Below are 24,715 nucleotides of genomic sequence, written 5' to 3'. Positions count from 1 at the left end.
TCCGGACTGCAGCGCCAGAACCGCTAGACCACCGCGGCCGGCTCGTATTCTACTTTACTATTACCTGTTTATATAGTTTTGTGGCAAAATAAGCGCAACTTTTCAAAATTTTCTTTTGTTGCTTTAATTTCAGACGGTAGTGTATTTCACATGCAGCCAAAGCGATGTTCAGAATAATTAATAAGAGACCCCAAAAAAGCAATGGAGGCGAATCTTGGCAAGGAGCAGTTTGGCTTTAGACGGAATACGGGCACAAGAGATGCAATAGGGCTCCTACAAATGTTGGGAGAAAGGATTATTGAACAAGGAAGAGACCTATATATGTGCTTCATCGATCAAGAAAAGGCATTTGACAATGTGGTTTGGGATAAGTTGGCGACTGTAATGGGGGAAAAGAGAGTGGACTGGTAAACCAGAAGACTTGTAAACTCATCGTATCTTAATCAAAAAGCCTCAGTTAAAGTGAGAGGACAAAGTAAAAACTGGATCGGACTAGGAAAAGGAGTAAGACAACGATGCTGTCTATCACCCACTCTCTTGAACCTCTACTTGGAAAGTATGATCAATGCTCATTAGATGACAAAGGAGTAGAAACTGGAGGAAGAAGAGTAGGGTGTTTGAGGTTTACTGATGACATGGTCCTTCTAGCCACAGGGGAAAAAGAATTACAGGATGTGGTGGACACCATTGAAGCAAACGGAAAAATATGGAATGAAAATTAATACAAAGAAAACAAAAGTATTGCCACTAGGAGGAAATGAAGAAATAAAAATTATGCTGAAAGAAGAAATACTAGAACAGGTGCAAAATTTTAAGTATCTTGGAAGCGGGATAGACACCGGCTGGAAGTGCACCACAGAAATTAAAACAAGGGTAGCAGTGGCAAAAGAGGCATTCTATAAGAAAAGGAGAATTTTCTGCAGCGGTCTAGGCAAAGAACTCAGGAAGAGACTCATAAAATGACTTGTATGGCGCGTTCTTCTATGTTGCTCTTGTTGTGGTCTTCAGTCCAGAGACTGGTTTGATGCAGCTCTCCATGCTACTCTATCCTGTGCAAGGTTCTTCATCTCCCAGTAACTACTGCAACCTACATCCTTCTGAATCTGTTTAGTGTATTCATCTCTTGCTCTCCCTCTGCGGTTTTTGACCTCCACGCTGACCTCCAATACTAAATTGGGGATCCCTTGATGCCTCAGAATATGACCTACCAACCGATCCCTTCTTCTAGTCAAGTTGTGCCACAAATTTCTCTTCTCTCCAATCCTATTCAATACCTCCTCATTAGTTATGTGATCTACCCATCTAATCTTCAGCATTCTTCTGTAGCACCACATTTCGAAAGCCTCTATTCTCTTCTTGTCCAAACTATTTATCGTCCATGTTTCACTTCCATACATGGCTACACTCCATACAAATACATTCAGAAACGACTTCCTGACACTTAAATCTATACTCGATGTTAACAAATTTCTCTTCTTCAGAAATGCTTCCCTTGCCATTGCCAGTCTACATTTTATATCATCTCTACTTCGACAATCATCAGTTATTTTGCTCCCCTATATGGCGCTGAAACATGGGCTTTGAGGAAGAAAGCAGAGAAAGTCTGGAGGCTTTTGAGATGTGGACATGGCGGTGGATGGAAAGAATAAGTTGGATGGACAGAGTAAAAAATGAAGAGGTACTGAAATGAGTGGGAAAGGATAGACAGTTACTAGATATAATGAAAAGAAGAAAAAGAAATTGGATTGGGTGTATATTAAGAAAGAATGACGGACTGATAAAAACAGTTTTAGAAGGTTATGTAGAAGGGAAAAGGAAGAGAGGAAGGAAGAGATTTCAGATACTGGATGACGTGATGGACGGTACAACATACAGCAGCCTTAAGAAGGAAGCAATGGATCGCAGAAAATGGAGAGGCAAAGGATCTGCTAATATAGCAGAAAACTGATGATGATGAGTGTATTTGTTGACCCTGTATGCCAAAGATAGGCAAACTGCAACTGTGACCAGGTGCCATGTATCGGACTAGTCATTTCGTAATATAGATAAGCATCTTTTTTTTCATTTAAACACTACAGAGTATCCCACCACCTGGGTTACTAAGGTGGGCCGTGTGCTACTTAAGACAAGTGACAAGCCAGGCAGCATGTAGGTATGTTACACGTCATGGCTGCTCACAAGTTAGGTTAGCTTGGCAAGCCCCCGTTCCGTTACCATCCCTGCCACATGGAGGCGGACCTTTTTCTGATGTTTCTGCCCTGGCTGTTGCTCTGTGTGTTGGTACACTCTTTGATACAGTGAGTGATGTTTATATGCAAAATAATTAATAAAAGTAATATAATTAATTAAGTATAAAGTAAAACAAAATAGAAATAAAAATATATACACAAAAGAAAACAAAGAAAAATAATTCTAAACTATGTGGTATCTACCAAGAACCAAGTTCTCCCTGATGCAATTTTAGAGTGCAAGGTTATACATGTGCCCCAAAATTAAACTGAGCTAGATTTCTCTATGTGAGATTATAAATGATGTTAAAATTTCACATGAAACATAAGAGCATAATGAATATTAAGATATAATGGTATTGGTAAATTCTTGCATAAACAATCTTAGATACAGGAAGTATTCAGGTAGCTATATTTAAACATAATAAGATTCCTCTATTCAAAATTTAAAAATTAAATGTAAGTATGAGATAACATAGAAATTAACAATTGTTAGATATAAATTGTTACCAAATTTAATATAATTAATAAAAAGAATATAATTTTACTTAGTATAAAAGAAAATGAGTATAAATAGTGAGTTTTAAAAAACATGGTGTCTCCTAAAACCCAATTCTCACACATGCAATTCCTGAGTGTGGAGGCTACGTATGTGCCTGTAGATTGAACATAACTAGATTCCTCTATATGACGTTGTAAATAAGGTTTCAAATTTCACGTGAATAATAAAACAATATGAATATTAACATATAGCAATACAACTATACCTTTGCAGGCTATTAATCATAATTGATACCAAAGTTATGCCCAACACAAATGAAAATACAAAAATATTCAGATAGCTGAAGGTTATTCCTCTCTACAAGATTTTGTTTGGGTCAGTAGATTACTAAACCAGAAACAATATTAATATATCTTAAAAGCTAGAAGTGTCTATAGTAGACAAATCAAAAATTAAGTTACATAGAAGTCTAAAATGTGATAATTCAAGTGTAAATTTACTTATATTGATTACAACTAAATCCAGTACATGTGGCAAGATAAGGACTGAGCGCGTTACTTCATTTATTTAGAAGACAACTGAGTAATTTTCTTGAGAAAGTGTAACCTGATGAAAGAGTGAGTGCACTGGGATGCTCAAATTATCGCAGTGCCTCTTCAGTGAGGACCAGCTACGCTGATTCGAGTCGACACTGGCTGAACCGTTTGCGGGATGGCCCGCACCGGGAGTTATTCTGGTAGGAGAAGAAAAGGCTGACGGCGGCGGCGCGGCCGGGTCCCGCAGTGGTATTTCCGTGCGGCCCGCCTGGCCCCGCGAGATAATGACGGCGTAGCTGCGGGCGACGTGCGGCCAGCAAGGCCGTTCACAGCCCTCGCCGCTGGCGCCCACTTACCACTCCACGGCGGCCGCTTTTTGTCCCAGCACGTACACTCCTCCTGGCGAGCCTGAGAATTATTTCTAGCTTCGGATAGGAAGTAGCTGTTAAGTCTGTAAGGCACTCTCTCTCTTTCTCTCTCTTTCTACTTTACACGAAGAAATGCCTTCATAAAAATGCACTGAATCTCGCCTGTTTATGCGAGGGGCGTTCAATAAGTGGTGCAAAACTTTTTTCCTGAAAGCAGGTTGGTTTGATTCTGTATTCCAGTACACTAGATTATATTACTATCCATTCTTTTGGCAACCAAACCCTGGTTTTCAATATAATTGTAAGTAGGCTGTGTATGTTTTCTTATTGGCAACATTACGTAGCGCTCTGTATGAAAATCACTGGCTGTGCTGTGTGCAGTCTGTGGATAGTTTGCATTGTTGTCTGCCATTGTAGTGTTGGGCAGTTGGAGGTGAGCCGCCGGCAGTGGTGGATGTGGGGAGAGAAATGGCGGGGTTTTGAAATTTGTAAGACTAGATGTCATGAACTGCTATATATTTATGACTTTTGAACACTATTAAGGTAAATAAGTTGTTTGTTCTCTATTAAAATCTTTCATTTGCTAACTATGCCTATCAGTAGTTAGTGCCCTCAGTAGTTTGAATCCTTTATTTAGCTGGCAGTAGTGGCGCTCGCTGTATTGCAGTAGTTCGAGTAACGAAGATTTTTGGTGAGGTAAGTGATTTGTGAAAGGTATAGGTTCATGTTAGTCAGGGCCATTCTTTTGTAGGGATTTTTGAAAGTCAGATTGCGTTGCGCTAAAAACACTGTGTGTCAGTTTAAGCACAGTCATGTATAATTGTTCTAAGGAGACGTTTCATAATCTCTATTCAAGGTGACGACGTTACGCCACCTTATGGTGAGGGCCTGTATGCCCGCACAGTACCATTCCCATGGTCGACGTCGGAGCCAACATCTTGCTGCAGTAGTAACATTCCCATCATCTTCATACTGCTCTCTGCGGAATGCATCCTTCATTGGGCTAAACATACACTCCTGGAAATGGAAAAAAGAACACATTGACACCGGTGTGTCAGACCCACCATACTTGCTCCGGACACTGCGAGAGGGCTGTACAAGCAATGATCACACGCACGGCACAGCGGACACACCAGGAACCGCGGTGTTGGCCGTCGAATGGCGCTAGCTGCGCAGTATTTGTGCACCGCCGCCGTCAGTGTCAGCCAGTTTGCCGTGCCATACGGAGCTCCATCGCAGTCTTTAACACTGGTAGCATGCCGCGACAGCGTGGACGTGAACCGTATGTGCAGTTGACGGACTTTGAGCGAGGGCGTATAGTGGGCATGCGGGAGGCTGGGTGGACGTACCGCCGAATTGCTCAACACGTGGGGCGTGAGGTCTCCACAGTACATCGATGTTGTCGCCAGTGGTCGGTGGAAGGTGCACGTGCCCGTCGACCTGGGACCGGACCGCAGCGACGCACGGATGCACGCCAAAACCGTAGGATCCTACGCAGTGCCGTAGGGGACCGCACCGCCACTTCCCAGCAAATTAGGGACACTGTTGCTCCTGGGGTATCGGCGAGGACCATTCGCAACCGTCTCCATGAAGCTGGGCTACGGTCCCGCACACCGTTAGGCCGTCTTCCGCTCACGCCCCAACATCGTGCAGCCCGCCTCCAGTGGTGTCGCGACAGGCGTGAATGGAGGGACGAATGGAGATGTGTCGTCTTCAGCGATGAGAGTCGCTTCTGCCTTGGTGCCAATGATGGTCGTATGCGTGTTTGGCGCCGTGCAGGTGAGCGCCACAATCAGGACTGCATACGACCGAGGCACACAGGGCCAACACCCGGCATCATGGTGTGGGGAGCGATCTCCTACACTGGCCGTACACCACTGGTGATCGTCGAGGGGACACTGAATAGTGCACGGTACATCCAAACCGTCATCGAACCCATCGTTCTACCATTCCTAGACCGGCAAGGGAACTTGCTGTTCCAACAGGACAATGCACGTCCGCATGTATCCCGTGCCACCCAACGTGCTCTAGAAGGTGTAAGTCAACTACCCTGGCCAGCAAGATCTCCGGATCTGTCCCCCATTGAGCATGTTTGGGACTGGATGAAGCGTCGTCTCACGCGGTCTGCACGTCCAGCACGAACGCTGGTCCAACTGAGGCGCCAGGTGGAAATGGCATGGCAAGCCGTTCCACAGGACTACATCCAGCATCTCTACGATCGTCTCCATGGGAGAATAGCAGCCTGCATTGCTGCGAAAGGTGGATATACACTGTACTAGTGCCGACATTGTGCATGCTCTGTTGCCTGTGTCTATGTGCCTGTGGTTCTGTCAGTGTGATCATCTGATGTATCTGACCCCAGGAATGTGTCAATAAAGTTTCCCCTTCCTGGGACAATGAATTCACGGTGTTCTTATTTCAATTTCCAGGAGTGTATAAAAATCGGAAGGTGCCAGATCCGGGCTGTGAGGTGGATGAGGCACAAAAGTTCAAATGGTTCAATGGCTCTGACTACAATGGGACTTAACATCTGAGGTCATCAGTCCCCAAGAACTTAGAACTACACTACTGGCCACTATAATTGCTACACCACGAAGATGACGTGCTGCAGACGCGAAATTTAACCGACAGGAAGATGATTTTGTGATATACAAATGATTAGCGTTTCAGAGCATTGACACAAGGTTGCCGCCAGTGGCGACACCTACAACGTGAGGAAAGTTTCCAACCGATTTCTCATACACTAGCAGCAGTTGACCGGCGTTGCCTGCTGAAACATTGGTGTGATGCCTCGTGTAAGGAGGAGAAATGCATACCATCACGTTTCCGACTTTCATAAAGGTCGAATTGTAGCCTTTCGCGATTGCGACATTGCTGCTCGCGTTGATCGAGAACCAATGACTGTTAGCAGTATATGGAACCGGTGGGTACAGGAGGTTAATACGGAACGCCATGCTGGATCCCAACGGCCTCGTATCACTAGCAGTGGGGATGACAGGTATCTTATCCGCATGGCTGTAACGCGCCGTGCAGCCACGTCTGGATCCCTGAGTCAACAGATGGGGACGTTTGCAAGACAACAACCACCTGCACGAACAGTTTGACGAAGTTTGCAGCAGCATGGACTATTATCAGCCCGGATACCATGGCTGCGGTTACCCTTGACGCTCCATCACAGATAGCAGTGCCTGCGATGGTTTACTCAATGACGAACCTGGGTGCAGGCTTGGCAAAACGTCATTTTTTCGAATGAATCCAGGTTCCGTTTACAGCATCATGATGGTCACATCCGTGTTTGGCGACATCGCGGTGAACGCACATTGGAAGCGTGTATTCGTCATCGCCATACTGGTGTATCACTCGGCGTGATGGTATGGGTTGCCATTGGTTTCACGTCTCGGTCACCTCATGTTCGCACTGATGGCACTCTTAACAGTGGACGTTACATTTCGGATGTGTTACGATCCGTGGCTCTACCCTTCATTCGATCCCTGCGAAGCCGTACATTTCAGCAGGACAATGCACGACCGCATGATGCAGGTCCTGTACGGGCCTTTCTGGATACAGAAAATGTTCGACTGCTGCCCTGGCCAGCACATTCTCCAGATCTCTCACCAATTGAAAACGTCTGGTCAATGGTGGCCGAGCAACTGGCTCGTCACAATACCCAGACAGTACTCTTGATGAACTCTGTGGTATCGTGTTGAAGCTGAATGGGCAGCTGTACCTGTACACGCCATCCAGACTCTGTTTGACTCAATGTCCAGGCGTATCAAGGCCGTTATTATGGCCAGAGGTGGTTGTTCTGGGTACTGATTTCTCAGGATCTATGCACCCAAATTGCGTGAAAATGTAACCACATGTCAGTTCTAGTATAATATATTTGTCCAATGAATATCCGTTTATCATCTGCATTTCTTCTTGGTGTAGCAATTTTAATGGCCAGTATATATTACTATCCCTTCTTTTGGCAACCAAACACTGTTTTTCAATATAATCTGTATTCAAGACGACGACGTTACGCCACCTTATGGTGAGGGCCTGTATGCCCGCACAGTACCACTCCCATGGTCGACGTCGGCGCCAACGTCTCCGATGCGTTAGTAACATTCCCATCATCCTGATTCTGCTTTCTGCGGAATGCATCCTCCGTTGGGCAAACAGATAAAAGTCGGAACGTGCCACATCCGGGCTGTAAGGTGGATGACGGACACGTGTCAAATGGAGTTTTGTGAGCTCCTCTCGGATGCGTAGCCTTCAAAATGGTGTCTGTAACGGAGGTGTGTTGTAAGCAGAAAGCTGTCATTGAGTTTCTTTCGGCGGAAAACCAGAGCTGGTAGTAAACAAAACCACGGTGAGTCGTTGGGCGAGGCATCTGTCATCACGCCAAGAAGGTCGCGCAAACCTGTGCATTCTCCCGCGAACCGGCCGGCCGCGCACAGCTATGATTCCTGCAGTGATGGAACGTGCGGGCTCTGTCTTTCAGTGTACCACAAAAATGAAAATGAACTTCTCCTCGAGCCTCAGAGGAGCAAGAAATAGCCGATGAGAATGTTTGCATTCTGTTTCTGACATTGATTGGCTGGAAGCCCTATATGTTAAATAATTTCGCGAGCTGTCTTTGGACATCGCGAAATCGAGGTGGCATCTGGTGCTCTCGGGAGTGTAGAAGTCATGTGCCTTCGATGACAGAGTTATGTTTTGGTTTTGTGTATTTCTGAAGCTTTGAGTAGATGAGCCTTTGTGATCAACTAAGTTACTGAGTGCGGTAGGAAAGCCTGTGAGAATTCGAAGTGTACTTCCGCCTGCGGTCGTAGTATTCTGCTCCTTTAGTCTACGACGATTTTAGCATTTATCCAAGACAATAAATAAAAAGTGTGTGTGTAGCAGACTTGTCACCTGCGGAGAGTCACTTTTCACTTAAAACGTTCGCAGCGAATTTTAACACCACGTAAACTCTACTGGAAGCTTATTGCGTGTTTGAAGAGATTACGGTCTAATTAGTTATGGTGTCATTAGACTGGAAACGTATGTCTGGTTTGAATAAGGTGGTAAAAAAGGAAATCATCCTTGTCATTTGCAAAGGAACCATTCCAATACTCGCCTCAAGTGATTTAGAGGAACCGTAACAAATCAAAATCAGGATAAAAATCGTGCTGTGGGGGCGGGGGGTGTATTGAATGCTGTTTCTCCCGAATGCGAATCCATTTGGCTAACTGTTGCATCATCTCCCTCGGTGCATAGTAGTTGCTGTTGTTGTGGTCTTCAGACCGAAGACTGGTTAGCTGCAGCTCTTTCCTCCCTATTCTATATGTTCAAGTCTCTTTATCTCTGCGTAACTACTGCAAAAAAAAAAAAAAAAAAAAATGGTTCACGTGGTCCCGGGTTCGATTCCCGGCGGGGTCAGGGATTTTCACCTGCCTCGAGATGACTGGGTGTTTGTGTTGTCCTCATCATTTCATCACCATCCAGGAAAGTGGCGAAATTGGACTGAGCAAAAGATTGGGAAATTGTACGGGCGCTGATAACCACGCAGTTGAGCGCCCCACAAACCAAACATCATCATCATCATCATCAAAAATGGTTCAAATGGCTCTGAGCACTATGGGACTTGACATCTGAGGTCATCTGTCCCCTAAACTTAGAACTATTTAAACCTAACTAACCTAAGGACATCACACACATCCACGCCCGACGCAGGAGTCGAGCCTGCGACCGTAGCGGTTGCGCGGATCCAGACTGAAGCGCCTAGAACCGCTCGGCCACACGGGCCTTCGTAACTACTGCAATCTATCTCCACTTGTACCTGCTTTATCTGCTTACTGCGCACAAGCCTGTACCTCCCTCAACATTTTTACCACGCCAAAAGCCCTTCCAAATTTACTGGTTTTTTATTTCGGTGAATGCTGCGAGTTAGTGAATTTAGACTTGTTAGGTAAACAGGTAGGCCAAACCATTAAATAGCTGGAGGTGGTGTTGCATAACAGTGACGGGCTTTTTATCTTTTAATCCAGTTTCTGTCACAGTTGCATTCAAAAAATTTTTTTTGGACTATATTGTTCATTCTCAAATCGTAGCATTCGCTGTAAACGTTAACATACATTTCCACCATTGTACACATATGCAGTATCCATAGCTGGTATTCTTACAATAGTATAAAACAGTAATGCTTGTAACTGATCCAAAAACTTCACAAAGAGTAGCAATGACAGCATCCCCTCCCCCCCCCCCCTCCTCCAACTGTCTGTAGTGTGCTCATTAGGTACATTATGTTGGAACCTCATAAAAAGTGTCTGACTTGGCTGGGGTTAATTCATACCAGTAAATTTAATTTGTTTCTGTGGAAATCTAAGAGCGATGTTTTTGTGTACCTGTACTGCTGTTGGCCTGAAACTGTTCTGTGCTGGTATTTAGCGATAGCTGCTAATGGCCACTTCAGACGATGTCCGAACTATAAGCGCTGTTCACATTCCCATCCAATGTCGAAGCTCTGAATCTTTCTTAAAGTAGTTGGCTTGGTGCAGGGCATGTAATTACTGACTGAAGTAGTGGTAACTTTAACCTTGTCTGGCGTGTTAAAGATGGGCTAGCGACCCTGGTTCAAACTGTTCGATTTGGGAGAGGGAACCAAACAGCGAGGTCATCGGTCCCATCGGAGTAGAGAAGGATACCGGTCGTGCCCTTTCAAAAGAACCATCCCGGCATTTGCCTGAAGCGATTTAGGAAAATAACGGAAAATCTTAATCAGGATGGCCGGACGCGGGTTTTGAACCGCTGCCCTTCCGAACGCGACTCCAGTGTGCTAACCACTGCGCCACCTCGCTCCCTGTTCAAACTGACTGGATAGCGCTCCGCCGGATCTGCCATTAAGCATTTGAAATTAAATCCGCGTAGCAAAATGGAGCGTAATTTGTCTCAGGCATTGCATATCGCCGAGAGTACGTGAATTCCAGCTGCGACCGCCAGTGTGAGTCCGTGTGGCGTCACGCCCCGACGCACTGAACGAAAGTGACGTTTCGGATGCTACCATTAATCAACGAAGGATGGATGGATAAATAAGGGGACAGACATGCATTCGGCAGTGGACGGATAATGGCTAAAGTAAAGTAGTGAAGCGCCTAGAGCGCCTAAGACAGTAGGCATCTACGCAGCAGCGCGCATATCTACTTTGAGGGCTGTGGATGGGGTCGCCTTGCTGAAGGCTGGCCACGTGCCGTAGGAGTAAGGAAGGGCCCCACCCGCCCCTCCCCCTCCCCCCCTTCCTTCCTAGCGCGCTGTCTCAAGTGGGAAGCCAGCCACCACCTGTTGTTGCGGCCCGTCGCGGGATCGCCTGTGCTTGCCAACTGCACGCCACGCCAGCGCGAACCAACACTCTCCTGTCGCCCTATCGTTGATGACCAAACTACAGGGCTCCTTCACCGGACGAGAAAACTTTCGTGAACGAGGAGCTCGTGACGTCACACTGCGGAATTCACGTTACTAAACACTGCGATGCGTAAAAGGAAGAATATGGCATGTCAAATATTTACCTCGTGGAAAAGCTAATCAGATGCAGCATCAGTTTTACGCAAACTTAGGAGACGCCGTATTGAATTAAGGCATATAGAGTAGAACTCTGTGTTTGGTAGATTTTATATTATAGTGTACATGTCACGAATATAAGCTGTTTCAAAGCGAAAACTCGTCGTTTAGGTACGATTTGTTTTAATAAAATTACAGGAATTACATATCGGTATTTGAAGGCTTCCTGTATTTGATGCAGTTAGTGTTGCAACTTTGTGTGCTATAGAAGCACAGTATACCGTTTCAGTACTATAGCACTATGATGACCTGTCAAATGCGCGTCGTTTTTGGTACAATTTGTCTTAGTTAAATATCAGTAATGACATTTATAGTTACAGTCTTTACACAATACATACCATATAACATAGCAGCCGGTAAAATGCTGAGTCCGTAGCGTATTTGATAGCATCGTAAATTGTAAATAGAAAGGGAGCAGTTTCGCATATCATCTTTTTCGTGTTTTGTTTTCTCTAAAGTATTCTGGGTATTTCTAATTAATTTAACCGAAGTATTATCTGCAGTACTCGATGTTGTAAAATAATGTATTTGCTGAAATTATTGTTGCATAGGCCAACGACTGGAATGTTTCCCCAGGGCCAGAAATCTTAATATGACTGCCAACCTATGTCTGGAAGTTACACATGGGATCTTTTTGCTATTATGTAAAATATGTATACCAATCTCTTGGTTTTATGGACTCCCTAATGTCTGTATATTGTCGGTATACAGCCTTTTCGATGATGATGATGATGATGAGTAGCTTCGGAAAAAATTTCCTCTTCTGTTAGAATCATATAAAGAAACGAATTTCGATCTTGAAACCAATGTGATGAAGTATATTACTTCAGAGTTACGGTAACCGGTACAACAACGTCGAGAATGTGGACATAAATCATGTGCTAGCTGACATTAGACACTGTACTTTAACTATATACAACTGAAAGCTGAAAATGTGACGGAGACTAAAGTGAGTTAACGAATAACCTCTACTAGTATGTATCTCAGTTTTTTGTACAGCACTTTGTATTGTTCCACAAACAGCAGTTCGTGTTCAAGCCATCGAGGAGTCCAGGGGCATCTTCGCGATTTTACCAGAGTTGCCACAGCTGTTTTACGTGCGTCCCTTTTCGTAAACAAACCGTGTGATCTGTGCGCCAGACGCAGTCGAGAACTGCCACTAGAGAGCGCTGCGGTCGCAAATCATGTGAGAAGAACGCTTTGTGAGACGTAGCACGTTGTTTCAGAGCTTATAGCAACCACGACAGATACCACGTCTCGCGTACTCGGCAGTGAGAAACACGCCCCATACGAGGACGGTTTACAGTCCATTTTACACGAATGCCCATCTTGTTTCAGTCGACCTCACCTGAAAATTTGGAAACCTGTGGTAAGGTATTATGGGATCAAACTGCTGAGGTCATCGCTCCTTACACAGCACTTAAACTAACTTCAACTTACGCTAAAAACACCACACACACCCATGTCCGGTGGAGGACTCGAGCCTCCGGCTGGAGGGGCCACGCAGTCCGTGACATGACGCCTCAAGACGCGCGGCCAAGAAAACGTAATTTTATGTCTACATACCGGGCGTAACAAAAAAGCTATAGCCAAACTTACGCAAACATTCTTCACACTTAGAGGAAGATAACATGTTATATGGACATGCGTCTGGAAACACCTTATTTCAATTAACCAAGGGAAATAAACAGAAGCCGGCCGAAGTGGCCGAGCGGTTCTAGGCGCTTCAGTCTGGAACCGCGCGACCGCTACGGTCGCAGGTTCGAATCCTGCCTCGGGCATGGATCTGTGTCCTGTCCTTAGGTTAGTTAGGTTTAAGTAGTTCTAAGTTCTAGGGGACTGATGACCTCAGTAGTTAAGGCCCATAGTGCTCAGAGCCATTTGAGCCATTTGAAATAAACAGAAATAGAAAGTATCAGCATTAGATGAAACGTTTTCTTGCGCGGAATTTTCTACATATTCTCTTGATTGTATCATGAAGTACTGTCCTAAATGAAATGTTCAAAATGCCTTCCGTTAGCAAGGATGCATACATCAACACGTGTGTTGATGTATCACTGGAGAATCGCGCCATCAACAAAGATTTTATGTCAACGTTTGGGCTGGCACTGTATGTGATTGTTTTTCTAAGGCCTCAAATTCTTCCACCCAGCCTCAGCGCAGCGATATTCAAGACTTAATACTGAATCCTGCCCGTCACCAAATCCTGAGTCCAGTCACGTACGTGGTAAGACATTCCGTGAGCACCTGTTTTGTTTACTAAACAAAGGGTGAGAAACCGAATGGGAGACTCCACTGGATGTCAAGGCGAAACGTGACTCCGAGAGATAAATAACGCCTATTTTGGAAGACGAGCGTGACACTACGATAACATAAAAATGAATTCGTGCCCGGTAACACATCTCTTTGAATTAGCATCCGAAAACCTTGTTTTTGCTTATACTTTTTTCTCAAGTCGTTTCACATCAAGGCAGACCTAATGATTTCATCAAGGCCATAGCCGACGTTTCCGCAATACATGCCAGTCCCTCCACATTTGCTAAATATAACCATACCTAGTAACGCTAGTAAAGCTGTAATCAAATAGTGAGTCTACCTTGGAACTTCCGAGGAATTTAATACGTGTACTATCGGTCTAAAACACACAAAAGTACTGTTCTTCGTGGCCTTGAAAGTAAATACGTTTCATGCGCAAAGTGGTACCTGCTCTGAAACAGTACCTGAAATGGTCATCTGCTTCTGCAACTGAAATAAATGATGCTGCTATGCAATGCGATTGCGCTTGTACAAGGTGTTTTCCCAGTAGTAAAGGGAAAGAGTGGAGACGTAATATGACCCCAAAATTTACTTCAGTACAATGTTTATATTGCAACTAGAAAAAGAAATACGTGATTAAAGGGGTATATTTACATTCCGAGTTTAAAGCGCACGCCTCTTTAGACAAACTTGTGAATTGCAGAAACCATCACAAATATTCGAAATATTTTTGCACGAAATGTGTTTATGTTCTCAGAAGGGAGGCGAGGAGACAACTACTTCCTGAACATATGTGTGTCGGGAAATCACTGGCCGTCCGCTAACTTATGTTACGCTGAGTTCACAGCATGTGACCACCATTTGGACACATCAAATCACATCATCGGGTGCTTAGAATAAAAGCCTGATTCCAGGTAATAACTATCATAGTAAGTTCACGAATGAGATCGAGCTACAGGCCCAAATAGACTTATCCAACTTAATATACGCGGCCACCGTAAAGAGGTTACCAAGTCAGTGATTTTCTAATTACGTAACTGGTATCAAAAGAATGACTCACAGCATTATTATCCTCTCCTAATCATGTTACAAGTATGAGAGCTCGCGACGAATGCAAAAGCATTCGTTAGTACCTTCTTACACAGAGGGCAGCCGACACATGGACTGCAAACTGTCCACTCAACGCGGCGGGCGTCTCGGAAGCAAGAGTGTGTGCCTACCACGTTCTGTCTACCAGTCAACTTTGCCAGAATACCGCTGATGGTAGCTATTACCAACCGCACCCAGCACACCACAGAGGTCTACCCCACGCGTGTGTTCACATACAAAGCTTTCTGGTTGAGTTAGCAAGACGACAGTTGATGCTGTAGAAGGCGAAGATGTGCTCACTACGAAAACTACAGCCATCTTCCCACGGCGTTCAGACCAGCTTTGGGGTTAAGGAAATCTTTACTCCCCCTTATGATCCAAAGCCCAATTACACTGGGACTTAATGAAAATGTTTACATTTCAGATACAGCTGAACGTGTAGGGGCAAAATTTCATCCTGAAATCAGTGGCGGCTTTGATCACTCATTCGCAGTTATCCCGCAAACGGCTTGTTAGCGGTGGCATGTTTACTGATACGTTAATGCTTGTTATCGTATTGGTTTCGCTATGCTCATCCAGAGCGACTTTATCTTAGAATTTACGCGTATTTCTGTTCGTGGAGCACGAATCGCTCTGAAAGGTGAAACCGAAGATAGAGTCGTCTTTTTATCTTAACATTGAACACAAATCTAAACACACTGACTTTGTTAGATTGTTGCAGTGAACAACATTTTGTTGCAGAGGTAGAAATTCGTGGGAAGTTCTTAGTAACAGTCACGATATATTGAGCTCCAGCCGGTAATTTTGAGTTATTTAGGAAACAATTAGATGCAGTGAAATTTTTAACGTGTAAACGGAATGATGTACTGTTAACATGGCTTACGTATTCTACAGCCACCAATTAACTTCGGAAGAAAGCTTCTGCAGGCGTATGAGGTAATTGTCCTTTAAATACTTAAATTCGTTGCTATTTCATATAATTTTAGTCCCTGTTCCACTGTTTACAAAAGAACTGTGGAAATCAGCGGTTCTGCTATTGATAAAAGGTTATAGACACATCGGGAGTGCATACATCTGTGCTGATTTATCGACAGAATCTTTTCTGTCTCAAGGAAATTTATTATATTCGGTTTTTGAATGTGCTCTGGCATTGTTCAGTTAACCGGTGTTGAGGATATATACAGGAATCACCAGCGTCAGTTCTGTAGTAGAAATAGACGGCACACCGACTGCACAGTAGCTTCCAGCCGCTTCACCAAACTTTCAGCGTAACAGTTGGAAGCAGGAAGCATTTGCTCAATCAGTCACGATACCGTTCAGGTGACGTAGTCTGGTTTGCTGACGCGTCGAAAACAGTCGAAGATGTTGGGATCGCAGTATGGGATATGTAGCCTAGGGAGCGCACTCTGTCTGGGGAAGGTGGCTGCGGTATTCCAGGCGGAGACATTTGCTACCAGGGTGTGCGCAGAGGTACGTAGTGCCTAAATTCATCCAGACAGCCAGGCAGCTCTGATATCCCCATCAGTCCCTGGAACGAGATCAAAGATCGCCGTGGAATGTTAGGAATCCCTCGTGAGACTCTCGGAAGGCAACAAGGTAAACATGCTGTGCTTCCCTGGTCACCAAGTAATGAACGAGCTGATAGGCAAGGCAGGACAGGGGCAAGACGCTGTTCGTTGCACCGGAACCAGTCCTACTGTTACGGCGATGATAAAAGGTAAACTGTATAAATGTAACAGAACGCAACTCGTAGAACTATGAACGAAGGTTGAAAAACAGAAACATGCGACAGTGACCAGAAAGCAGAGCATGAGAAGTTCAAGAAACGTCTATACGATGTGGGAATAGAGAAAAAAGCTCGAAAGTGTAGACGATGGGGTGAGGAGGATGAATCCGCACCACATTATTAATCTCCCAGCTCGAAGCTCTGGAGGCCCAGAGACAATATAAATGACGGATTCATGATGGGACACCTGCTTGGTTCAAATGGCTCTGAGCACTATGGGACTTAACATCTGTGGTCATCAGTCCCCTAGAACTTAGAACTACTTAAACCTAACTAACCTAAGGACATCACACACATCCAAGCCCGAGGCAGGATTCGAACCTGCGACCGTAGCGGTCACGCGGTGTCAGACTGAAGCGCCTAGAACCGCACGGCGACACCGGCCGGCCGGGACACCTACTACTCATCAGGGGTAATGGCTGAGTTTACTAGAGTGGCAGTCATAAATATCACAGAGTAAACTTAGTTTCAGTGAGGGCAGCTGGCGGTGAAGTCAGCTATTGTGCTGTCTATCCGATTAAATTAAATTAAATCAGCAGAACACACTGTCCTTAGAAACAATGTTTGCTATTGATTGGTAAACCGCTCGTGTGCGGCGGGGCCACTCGAGCGAATTGTTGCAGCGATTTATCGCTCTTGTATGGGAGTTCTAAAATGGAAACCATCAAGAGGTACTTGTGCGGGCCTAGAAACAATGAACATAAGCGCCCACCCAGTATTTGACGTGTTGAGCCTCATGGAACCCATTTGATGGATAGGGCCTGGTGGAGCCCATTTGACGGTGGTCATCTGCTGGAGCCTGTCTTGACTGTGAGCGCAGAGCTGGGCAGGCGGCGTAGCTACTGTGTTAGCGGCGGCGGCGGTAGGCGAGGCGGCAGCTGACGTTTTGCTGGCTGCGCCGAGCCGAGCTGTGCTGCGTGCCGGCGGGTGGGCGGCGCGCCACTTCCGCACGCACCGCACGCGCAGCTGGCCGCGCGCACGCACACACACGCACACACACACGCACGTGCGGCGCTGCCAGCGCGGCCTGCGGCCGGGACAATTGGCGCGCCTGGCCCGACTCTCCTCGCTACACTGAAGCCCGCGCCTCGGGCGCACTTAGTGCTGGCTCAAAAGAGGTACTCAGCCCTTGTTTTGGAAATACGTACTTCAGCCCCGCCCCGCACGTTGTTCAGCTATGAGTAAAGGAAATCAAGGAGACATCAGGACACTGAACTGAAGTAAAAACTCCAGGGGCTACACACTCCGAAAAAAAAAAACTGAAGCACCCAGAAGACACGGTACGGATGTCATTGTAACTTCGTACACGGTGGATGTGTAAATGATTAGAGATGCAATTCTCTGTGACAGGTAGAACTTCCACCAGAGTACATTAGCGTTGTTCGTGTTCAGCGTTGTTACCGGTTCTGATGCGGTATATTAAGCGCGTGAACAGTGTCAGATGTTGAGTGAACACTGTGAAGAATGCGTACTTGTGTGAGACAGCGTCATTAGCGCCTGACACAATCCGAAGGGATCTCATTGTGAGATTCCATTTGGCCGGCTGGTCGAACGGTGTAATATTCAGATGGGGCAGTCTGATGTGACAGTGGCCCGATGTTGGACTGCAGGCACATGTGACCACCACAAGAGAAACTCGCCGCATTGTCCACCACGCACCTGCCATCTGTGAACAAGTAATGGACTCCCTGCACGTTCTGGTGACCCCGCACCATTGGTCAGAGACTAGCAGCAGCCGGACTAGAGAGTGACGTCCCATACATTGGCAGCCGTGAAGACCACGACACAAACGGCTGCCTATTGTCGTGGCCAGGAAGCATGGGCTGATGATGAATGGCATCGCATTGTGTTCAGCGTTGAATCACAGTTCTGCATCACCTCGGATGACCATCGTCTGTCATTCAATTCTCTGTGACAGATAGAACTTCCACCAGAGTACATCAGCGTTGTTCGTGTTCAGCGTTGTTACCACTGCTGGGAAGAAGTCCCATTCCCCCAATGTTTCGATGACGCACAGCGGTGTTACTGCTGGCGTCATGGTATGGGGAACCATTGGTTTTGACCTCAGGTCACTGCTGATGGTGATTGAGGTCACTGTGACGGCAAAACGCTGGTCGCAGACAGCCTGCGTCATCCTCTGACGCTACAGTATCGCCGTGACATTTTTCAAGAAAAGAATGCTCGTCGACACATAGCAAGTGCCTCCGTGAGCTGTCCGATTTACGTCGAAGTATTCCCGTGCACAGCAAGATCCCCAGACATGTGTGGGACCAGTTAGGATGTCAACCCCCATCCCAGTGTCAGTATCTGGTATATCAAGGACCAGTTACAACTGTTCTAGGTCAGCTTGCCTCGGGAGAGGATACAACGACTTTATCACGAACCAGGCTCGTGGGCCTGCAATATCATACTGATATGTGGGCTTGTACCTCAAGTTCTTGACAAATCTGACTATTCTGTAATCACTGAAATAATTTCGCAATCTTTCCCAGCCCGATAAGTTTCGTTTCGTTTGCTCCTCTCCTCCTTGTTGCTCCACTTCTCTTTTCACAAGTGTATTTTGTGTAAAACGCCAAAGGACTTCGAATTTTCCATTTTTGATTTTGAAGGCATCAGTCTATCGTTTCTACAATTTATGATGAATTTAAAACAAATTTTAGATTTTAGAAAGTGAAGTACTTCAGACGGTGAGAACAGGAAAGAATGGTAAATCACCGGGACCAGGCAATATCAATCTGGAGTGTCTGAAATATGGTGGTGACAAAATTGTGAAACTGATAACACAGCTCTTCAACAAAATGATACATGGAGATTCAATACCCAACGAGATGAAGCTAGGTTACATTAATACAGTATTTAAAAAAGGGGATCGCAAAATTTGTTCAAACTATCGAGGAATTTGTGTTACAAACACATTAATGAGAATTTTTGCGAAAGTAATTAAAAACAAACTGGAAAAAAATTTTAGAACCCAAGAAGAACAATGTGGATTCACGGCTGGGAGATCATGTGTAGACCATATTTTCATATTACGACAGATTTTGGAGAAACATAGGGAAAAATCAAAAAGTATAGGATTAATTTTCAAAGATCTAGAAAAAGCGTATGATAATGTTCCAAGAAAATTACTTTGGAGAGCACTACATATGGCAAACATAAACCCTTCCTTGATTAAAATAATACAACAGATGTATAAAGATAACATTTGCCAAGTGAAAGTTGGTAATAAACTTTCACAGAAATTTAGAACAAGCAAAGGCCTTTTACAGGGCTGTCCCATGTCACCATCATTATTTAAAATCTATATAGATATTAGCCTTAGAACATGGTCTCATAAATGTAATAGTATGGGATTAGAAATAAGAGATGGAGTTTACCTACATCATTTATTATTTGCTGATGATCAAGTAGTCGTAGCACAAGATGGAGAGGATGCTAACTATATGTGCAATCAACTAGCAGTAGCATACAAAACTTGGGGTTTGAAGATTAATTACCAAAAAACAGAATACTTGACTAATGATTCAGATGAGCTATACATTGAAGGAAAGAAAATCAAAAAGATAAACACTTTCTGTTATTTGGGATCCATTTTAGAAATCGAGGGAAAATCAGAGTCAGAAATCAATAAAAGAATTAGTAGCGGACGGAGAGTCATTGGGATGCTTAACTCAGTCTTATGGAGCAGGAATGTAATGGGCGGAACTAAAAACTTAATATAGAGATCCATATTAGAGAGTGTGGTTCTGTATAGAACGGAGACCTGGACAATTAACATGAAGCACATTAAAAAATTACAAGCTCTAGAGATGGACTTTTGGAGAAGATCGGCAAGAATCTCCAGGAAAGAAAAGATAAGGAACACCGAAGTAATAAGGAGAATGGAAATAAAAGAAAGAATATATGACGTAATGGATAGAAAGAAATTACAGTGGTACGGGCATGTACGACGAATGGAGGAAGCCAGAATAACAAAATTGATACTGGAGTGGGAACCGGAGGGGAGAAGAAGAAGTTGGTCATCAGTCCCCTAGAACTTAGAACTACTTAAACCTAACTAACCTAAGGACATCACACACATCCATGCCCGAGGCAGGATTCGAACCTGCGACCGTAGCGGTCACGCGGTTCCAGACTGTAGTGCCTAGAACCGCACGGCCACACCGGTCAGGCGCTGCAGTCATGGACTGTGCGGCTGGTCCCGGCGGAGGTTCGAGTCCTCCCTCGGGCATGGATGTGTGTGTTTGTCCTTAGGATAATTTAGGTTAAGAAGTGTGTAAGCTTAGGGACTGATGACCTTAACAGTTAAGTCCCATAAGATTTCACACATTTCTACATACATTGCAAGCAACTGTCCCGTCCGTTCGTGTTACTCCCTCACGCAGACTGTTGAAGTCTGCGACAAAATTAATTGTGTGTTTTCCATTACCATTCACTAAAAAAGGTGTGTTGTTCATATATCGCCTGTAATACTGTCTCCTGGGGTGACGGAGGGGGAGCACTGTACAGCTATCTCCAGAACGGGCCATGTGAAACGAACGGGAAATGAGAATCAGTGTTGTAAAACAATGTTAGTGTAGTGTAGTTAAATCACACTGACTGAAATGACGGATTGTACCATGAAGTACCAGTCTGGTAATTATCAGATTTTATTGAAACGTGCATCATAATTGGTATTAACGAATTAAACTTTATTTCCAATCGTAACTGATTTACACCATCCAGTACAACAGATGATCTTCACAGGCACCAAAATACTCAACTATTCGTTGTTGCATATAAACAAACAGCCTCGGATTCTCATCTCGAAAAAATTTTTGCCACGCCTGAAATATATGCGGTGTCATTTCTTGAAGAATGCAGCCTTGTAACTTGTATCAATGTATACATCTTACTATCACATACCCAGACACACTCTACGCATGACAAATGATGCGAATGGGCAGTCGACGCAAGAGTCCATATATCCCTCAAGGCGTTTCTGGAGTGAACTGCAGTGTGGGGTCTTGCATTATCGTGCTGGAATATGTAACCTAATTATGAAGAATACGAAACAGTACTTACCATTCTCGCCTCTTACTGGCAACTATTCAGCCACCTGCCTTCATGAATTACCAAAATGCTCATTTTGTTGTATCAAGTAGCTCCCCACACCGTGACTGCAGGAGCTGGAAAGGCGTCGGTCTGTACAATCGTTGCTTCCTGTGACCCGTAACCAGGTGACAATGAGACCCCCACAAACAAAACGAGACTCACCGTTGAACACTACAGAAGAGCCTCAATGTCCCAGTTTATTCTGGCTATACCCCAGGCAAGGCTCTATAGTCTGTGGTGTGGTTTCAGTGGTACAGACACATAGCCAATAGGGATCTCAATCCAGTTTGTGGTAATCTAATCCCGACTGTTGGTGTTGAGACTATGACTGTATATTCACCAGAGCTAATCGAAGAATAGTCCTTCTGGAAGCACTAGCACGTAATTTTCTTGCCACACCTCTGTCCCCTCTCGTCACCTCTCGATATACCGTCATTGCAATACTTCTGACTGCCTGTGCTATCAGTCGGTATGTTGCATCCACGTCTCCGAAGTCAAGGAACCGAGCCTTCTCAAAGTTTGAAAGATGACAACGAGCAGCACATCCACGTCTTCTACACATAACGTATCGCGATATCAACCTGAAAAGTTCGAGTAGCGTTGGGCGCTGTGGATGTGCTGATACCATTTTTCGTGTGTACTCCCGTGGGCAGCAAAATCCCCAGAGCTGACCCCAAATGAACAATTGTGGGACACGGTCCGACGTCAACTCTGTCAAAAACTAGTATCCCCGATATCAAAGACCATTTAAAACAGATGTGGGCCAGCTTGTCTCACAGGTGGGCACGAAGTATTTATGACACCTTTCAGAACCGAATCATTATATGCTTCCAGGCCAGAGCGAATGCAATATCCTACTGATCACTTGTATCATATCGTCAGTTTCTTTGAAATTTGGCTCGGTTTTGTAGTCACTGAAATAACATCACATACCCTCTCAAGCGGGGTATGAAAGAGAAGCTGTCGTTGAGAAGATTGTGTGACAGGGTTGTAGCCTGTCTCACCATTATTTAATCTGGATATTGAGCAGGCAGTAAAGCAAACCAAGGAAAAATTTGGAGAAGAATTTTTTTTTTAAATTTATTGTAAGGTCTTGTGTGACCAAACTGCCGAGGCCATCGTTTCCTAAGCTTACGCGCTACTTAATCTAACATAAAGTAACTTACGCTAAGGACGACACACACATCCATGCCCGAAGGCGGACTCGAACCTCCCATGAGGGGAAGCCACTCGGACTGTGACAAGACGGCTCAGGTCGCGAGGCTTGGAGTAGGAATTAATATTAACGGCGAAGAAATAAAAACGTTGAGGTTTGCCGATGACATTTTAAATCTGTCAGAGACAGCAAAAGACTTGTAAGAGGCGCTGAATGGAATGGACATTGTCTTGATAGGAGGATACGAGATGAAGATGAAGGAAAACAGAAGAGCGGTAATGGAATGTAGAGTTAAATCAGGTGATGCTGACGGAATTAGATTAGGAAACGAGACATTAGTAGATGAGTGTTGCTATTTGGGCAGCAAAATAACTGATGATGGCTGGAGTACAGAGGATATAAAATGTAAACTGGCAGTGGCATTAAAAGCGTTTTTAAAGGAAGACAAATTTGTTAACATCGTGTATAAAGCGTTAGGAAGACTTTTCTGAAGGTATCTCGCTGGAGTGTAGCCATATATGGAAGCGAAACATGGACGATAAACAGTTTAGACAGCCGGCCGCGGTGGTCGAGCGGTTCTGGCGCTGCAGTCCGGATCCGCAGGACTGCTACGGTCGCAGGTTCGAATCCTGCTTCGGGCATGGGTGAGTGTGATGTCCTTAGGTTAGTTAGGTTTAAGTAGTTCTAAGTTCTAGGGGACTTATGACCTAAGATGTTGAGTCCCATATTGCTCAGAGCCAAACAGTTTAGACAAAAAGAGAATAGAAGCTTTTGAAATGTGGTGCTACAGAAGAATGCTAAATATTAGAAGGGTAGTTCACTTAAATAACTTGAAGGTAATGAGTAGAACTTGGGAGACAAGAAATTTGTGGCAAAACTTGACCAAAAGAAGGGATCGGTCGATAGGAAGCATTCTGAGACATCGATGGACTGTCAGTTTAGTAATGAAGGTAGGAGTGGAGGGTAAGGATGCTAGAGGGAGACCGAGAGATGAATACAGCAAGCTGACTTCTAAGGATAGGCTGCAGTAGTTATTCAGAGGTAAAGAGGCTTGCACAGGAGAGAATGGATACCTGCAACAAACCAGTTTTTGGACTGCAGACCATAAGAAAACCTGTGAAGCTTCGTTTCGTTTCCTCTTAATCCTGTGGCTGCTTCACCTTTTTTGTCGGCGGCGCAAAATAAAAATTGGCCTCACGTGTGATTAACGTTCAGAGAATGTAGACATTACTGTGCGTGGGGTGTCGTGAATGTAGCTGGTGCCTGGGTGTGGCGCCTCCGGCTCTTTTTTAGCACCTGGATAGGCGGGTGTGCCGCCGCCGCCGCCTCTGCCGCCCGTGGCCGTATCTGCTATCGATCGGCGCGCGGCGTCAGCGTCGGCGTCGGCTGTGGCGGCGTCGCTATTACGGGGCGCGCGCTGTCGGGCCGGCGGGCCAGCCCGCCTGCTGCCGCCGCCGCCGCCGCCGTTCCGACTGGCTGGCTTTCCGGCCCACTGGCCTTCCTGTGGTGGGGGGTGGGGGGAGCGCGGCGCTGGCGCTGTGCGGCTTCCGCCGGCAAGCCCGCCGCCCGCCTGGCTGCTCGTAAATTGCGCCTTGCCGCCGCCGCCGCCGCCGCCGCCGCGGACGCGTCGCGTAATTATTTAAGTTGCGGCAGCACCGGGGGTACTGCGCTGTCGTGCTCGCCGCGCGGACAGCTGCTTCCACTGAGGTAGCCGCGCGCAGACTCTGATACAACGTTGGCTACTTTCCGCACACTCTTGTAACTGACTTGGTCCTGTCAGGAGGACACCACTCGATCTGATCAAAAGCCAAATCATCCGGACAACACTGTGCAGTGCGGACCTGGCCACTAGATGTCACGACTGGCTCTAGTACAAAAGGTGTGGGGATTATTTTTCTGTCAGTAGAGCAGCGCTTACAACATGCACTCTTAAGTCTTTGTATACCTCCTAATATCGTGTCGGCCCACCTTTTGCTCGACGTAGTGCAGCTACCTGACGTGACATGGACTCAGCAAGTCGTTGGAAGTCCCCTGCAGAAATACTAAGTCACGCTGCCTCTACGGCCGTCCGTAATTGCGAAAATGTTACCGGTGCAGAGTTTGTGCATGAACTGACTTC

At 45.4% G+C, this 24,715-nt stretch overlaps 1 protein-coding gene across 1 annotated transcript in view; it reads left to right on the top strand.

Moving 5' to 3' along the window:
* The window catches only part of LOC126092676 (uncharacterized), a 64,163-nt gene that overhangs the window by 18,274 nt on the left and 21,174 nt on the right, over positions 1 to 24,715 (top strand). The window contains exons 2-3 of the mRNA XM_049908397.1: positions 17,167 to 17,315; positions 23,890 to 24,227. Of these exons, the coding sequence (XP_049764354.1) occupies positions 17,167 to 17,315; positions 23,890 to 24,227 (487 nt within the window). The remainder of the gene's footprint in view (positions 1 to 17,166; positions 17,316 to 23,889; positions 24,228 to 24,715) is intronic.

Source organism: Schistocerca cancellata, chromosome 7 (assembly GCF_023864275.1).
Source record: "Schistocerca cancellata isolate TAMUIC-IGC-003103 chromosome 7, iqSchCanc2.1, whole genome shotgun sequence".
NCBI lineage: Eukaryota > Metazoa > Arthropoda > Insecta > Orthoptera > Acrididae > Schistocerca > Schistocerca cancellata.
The sequence above is the reverse complement of the archived record's forward strand: the minus strand, read 5'-3'. Positions and strand labels throughout refer to the sequence as shown.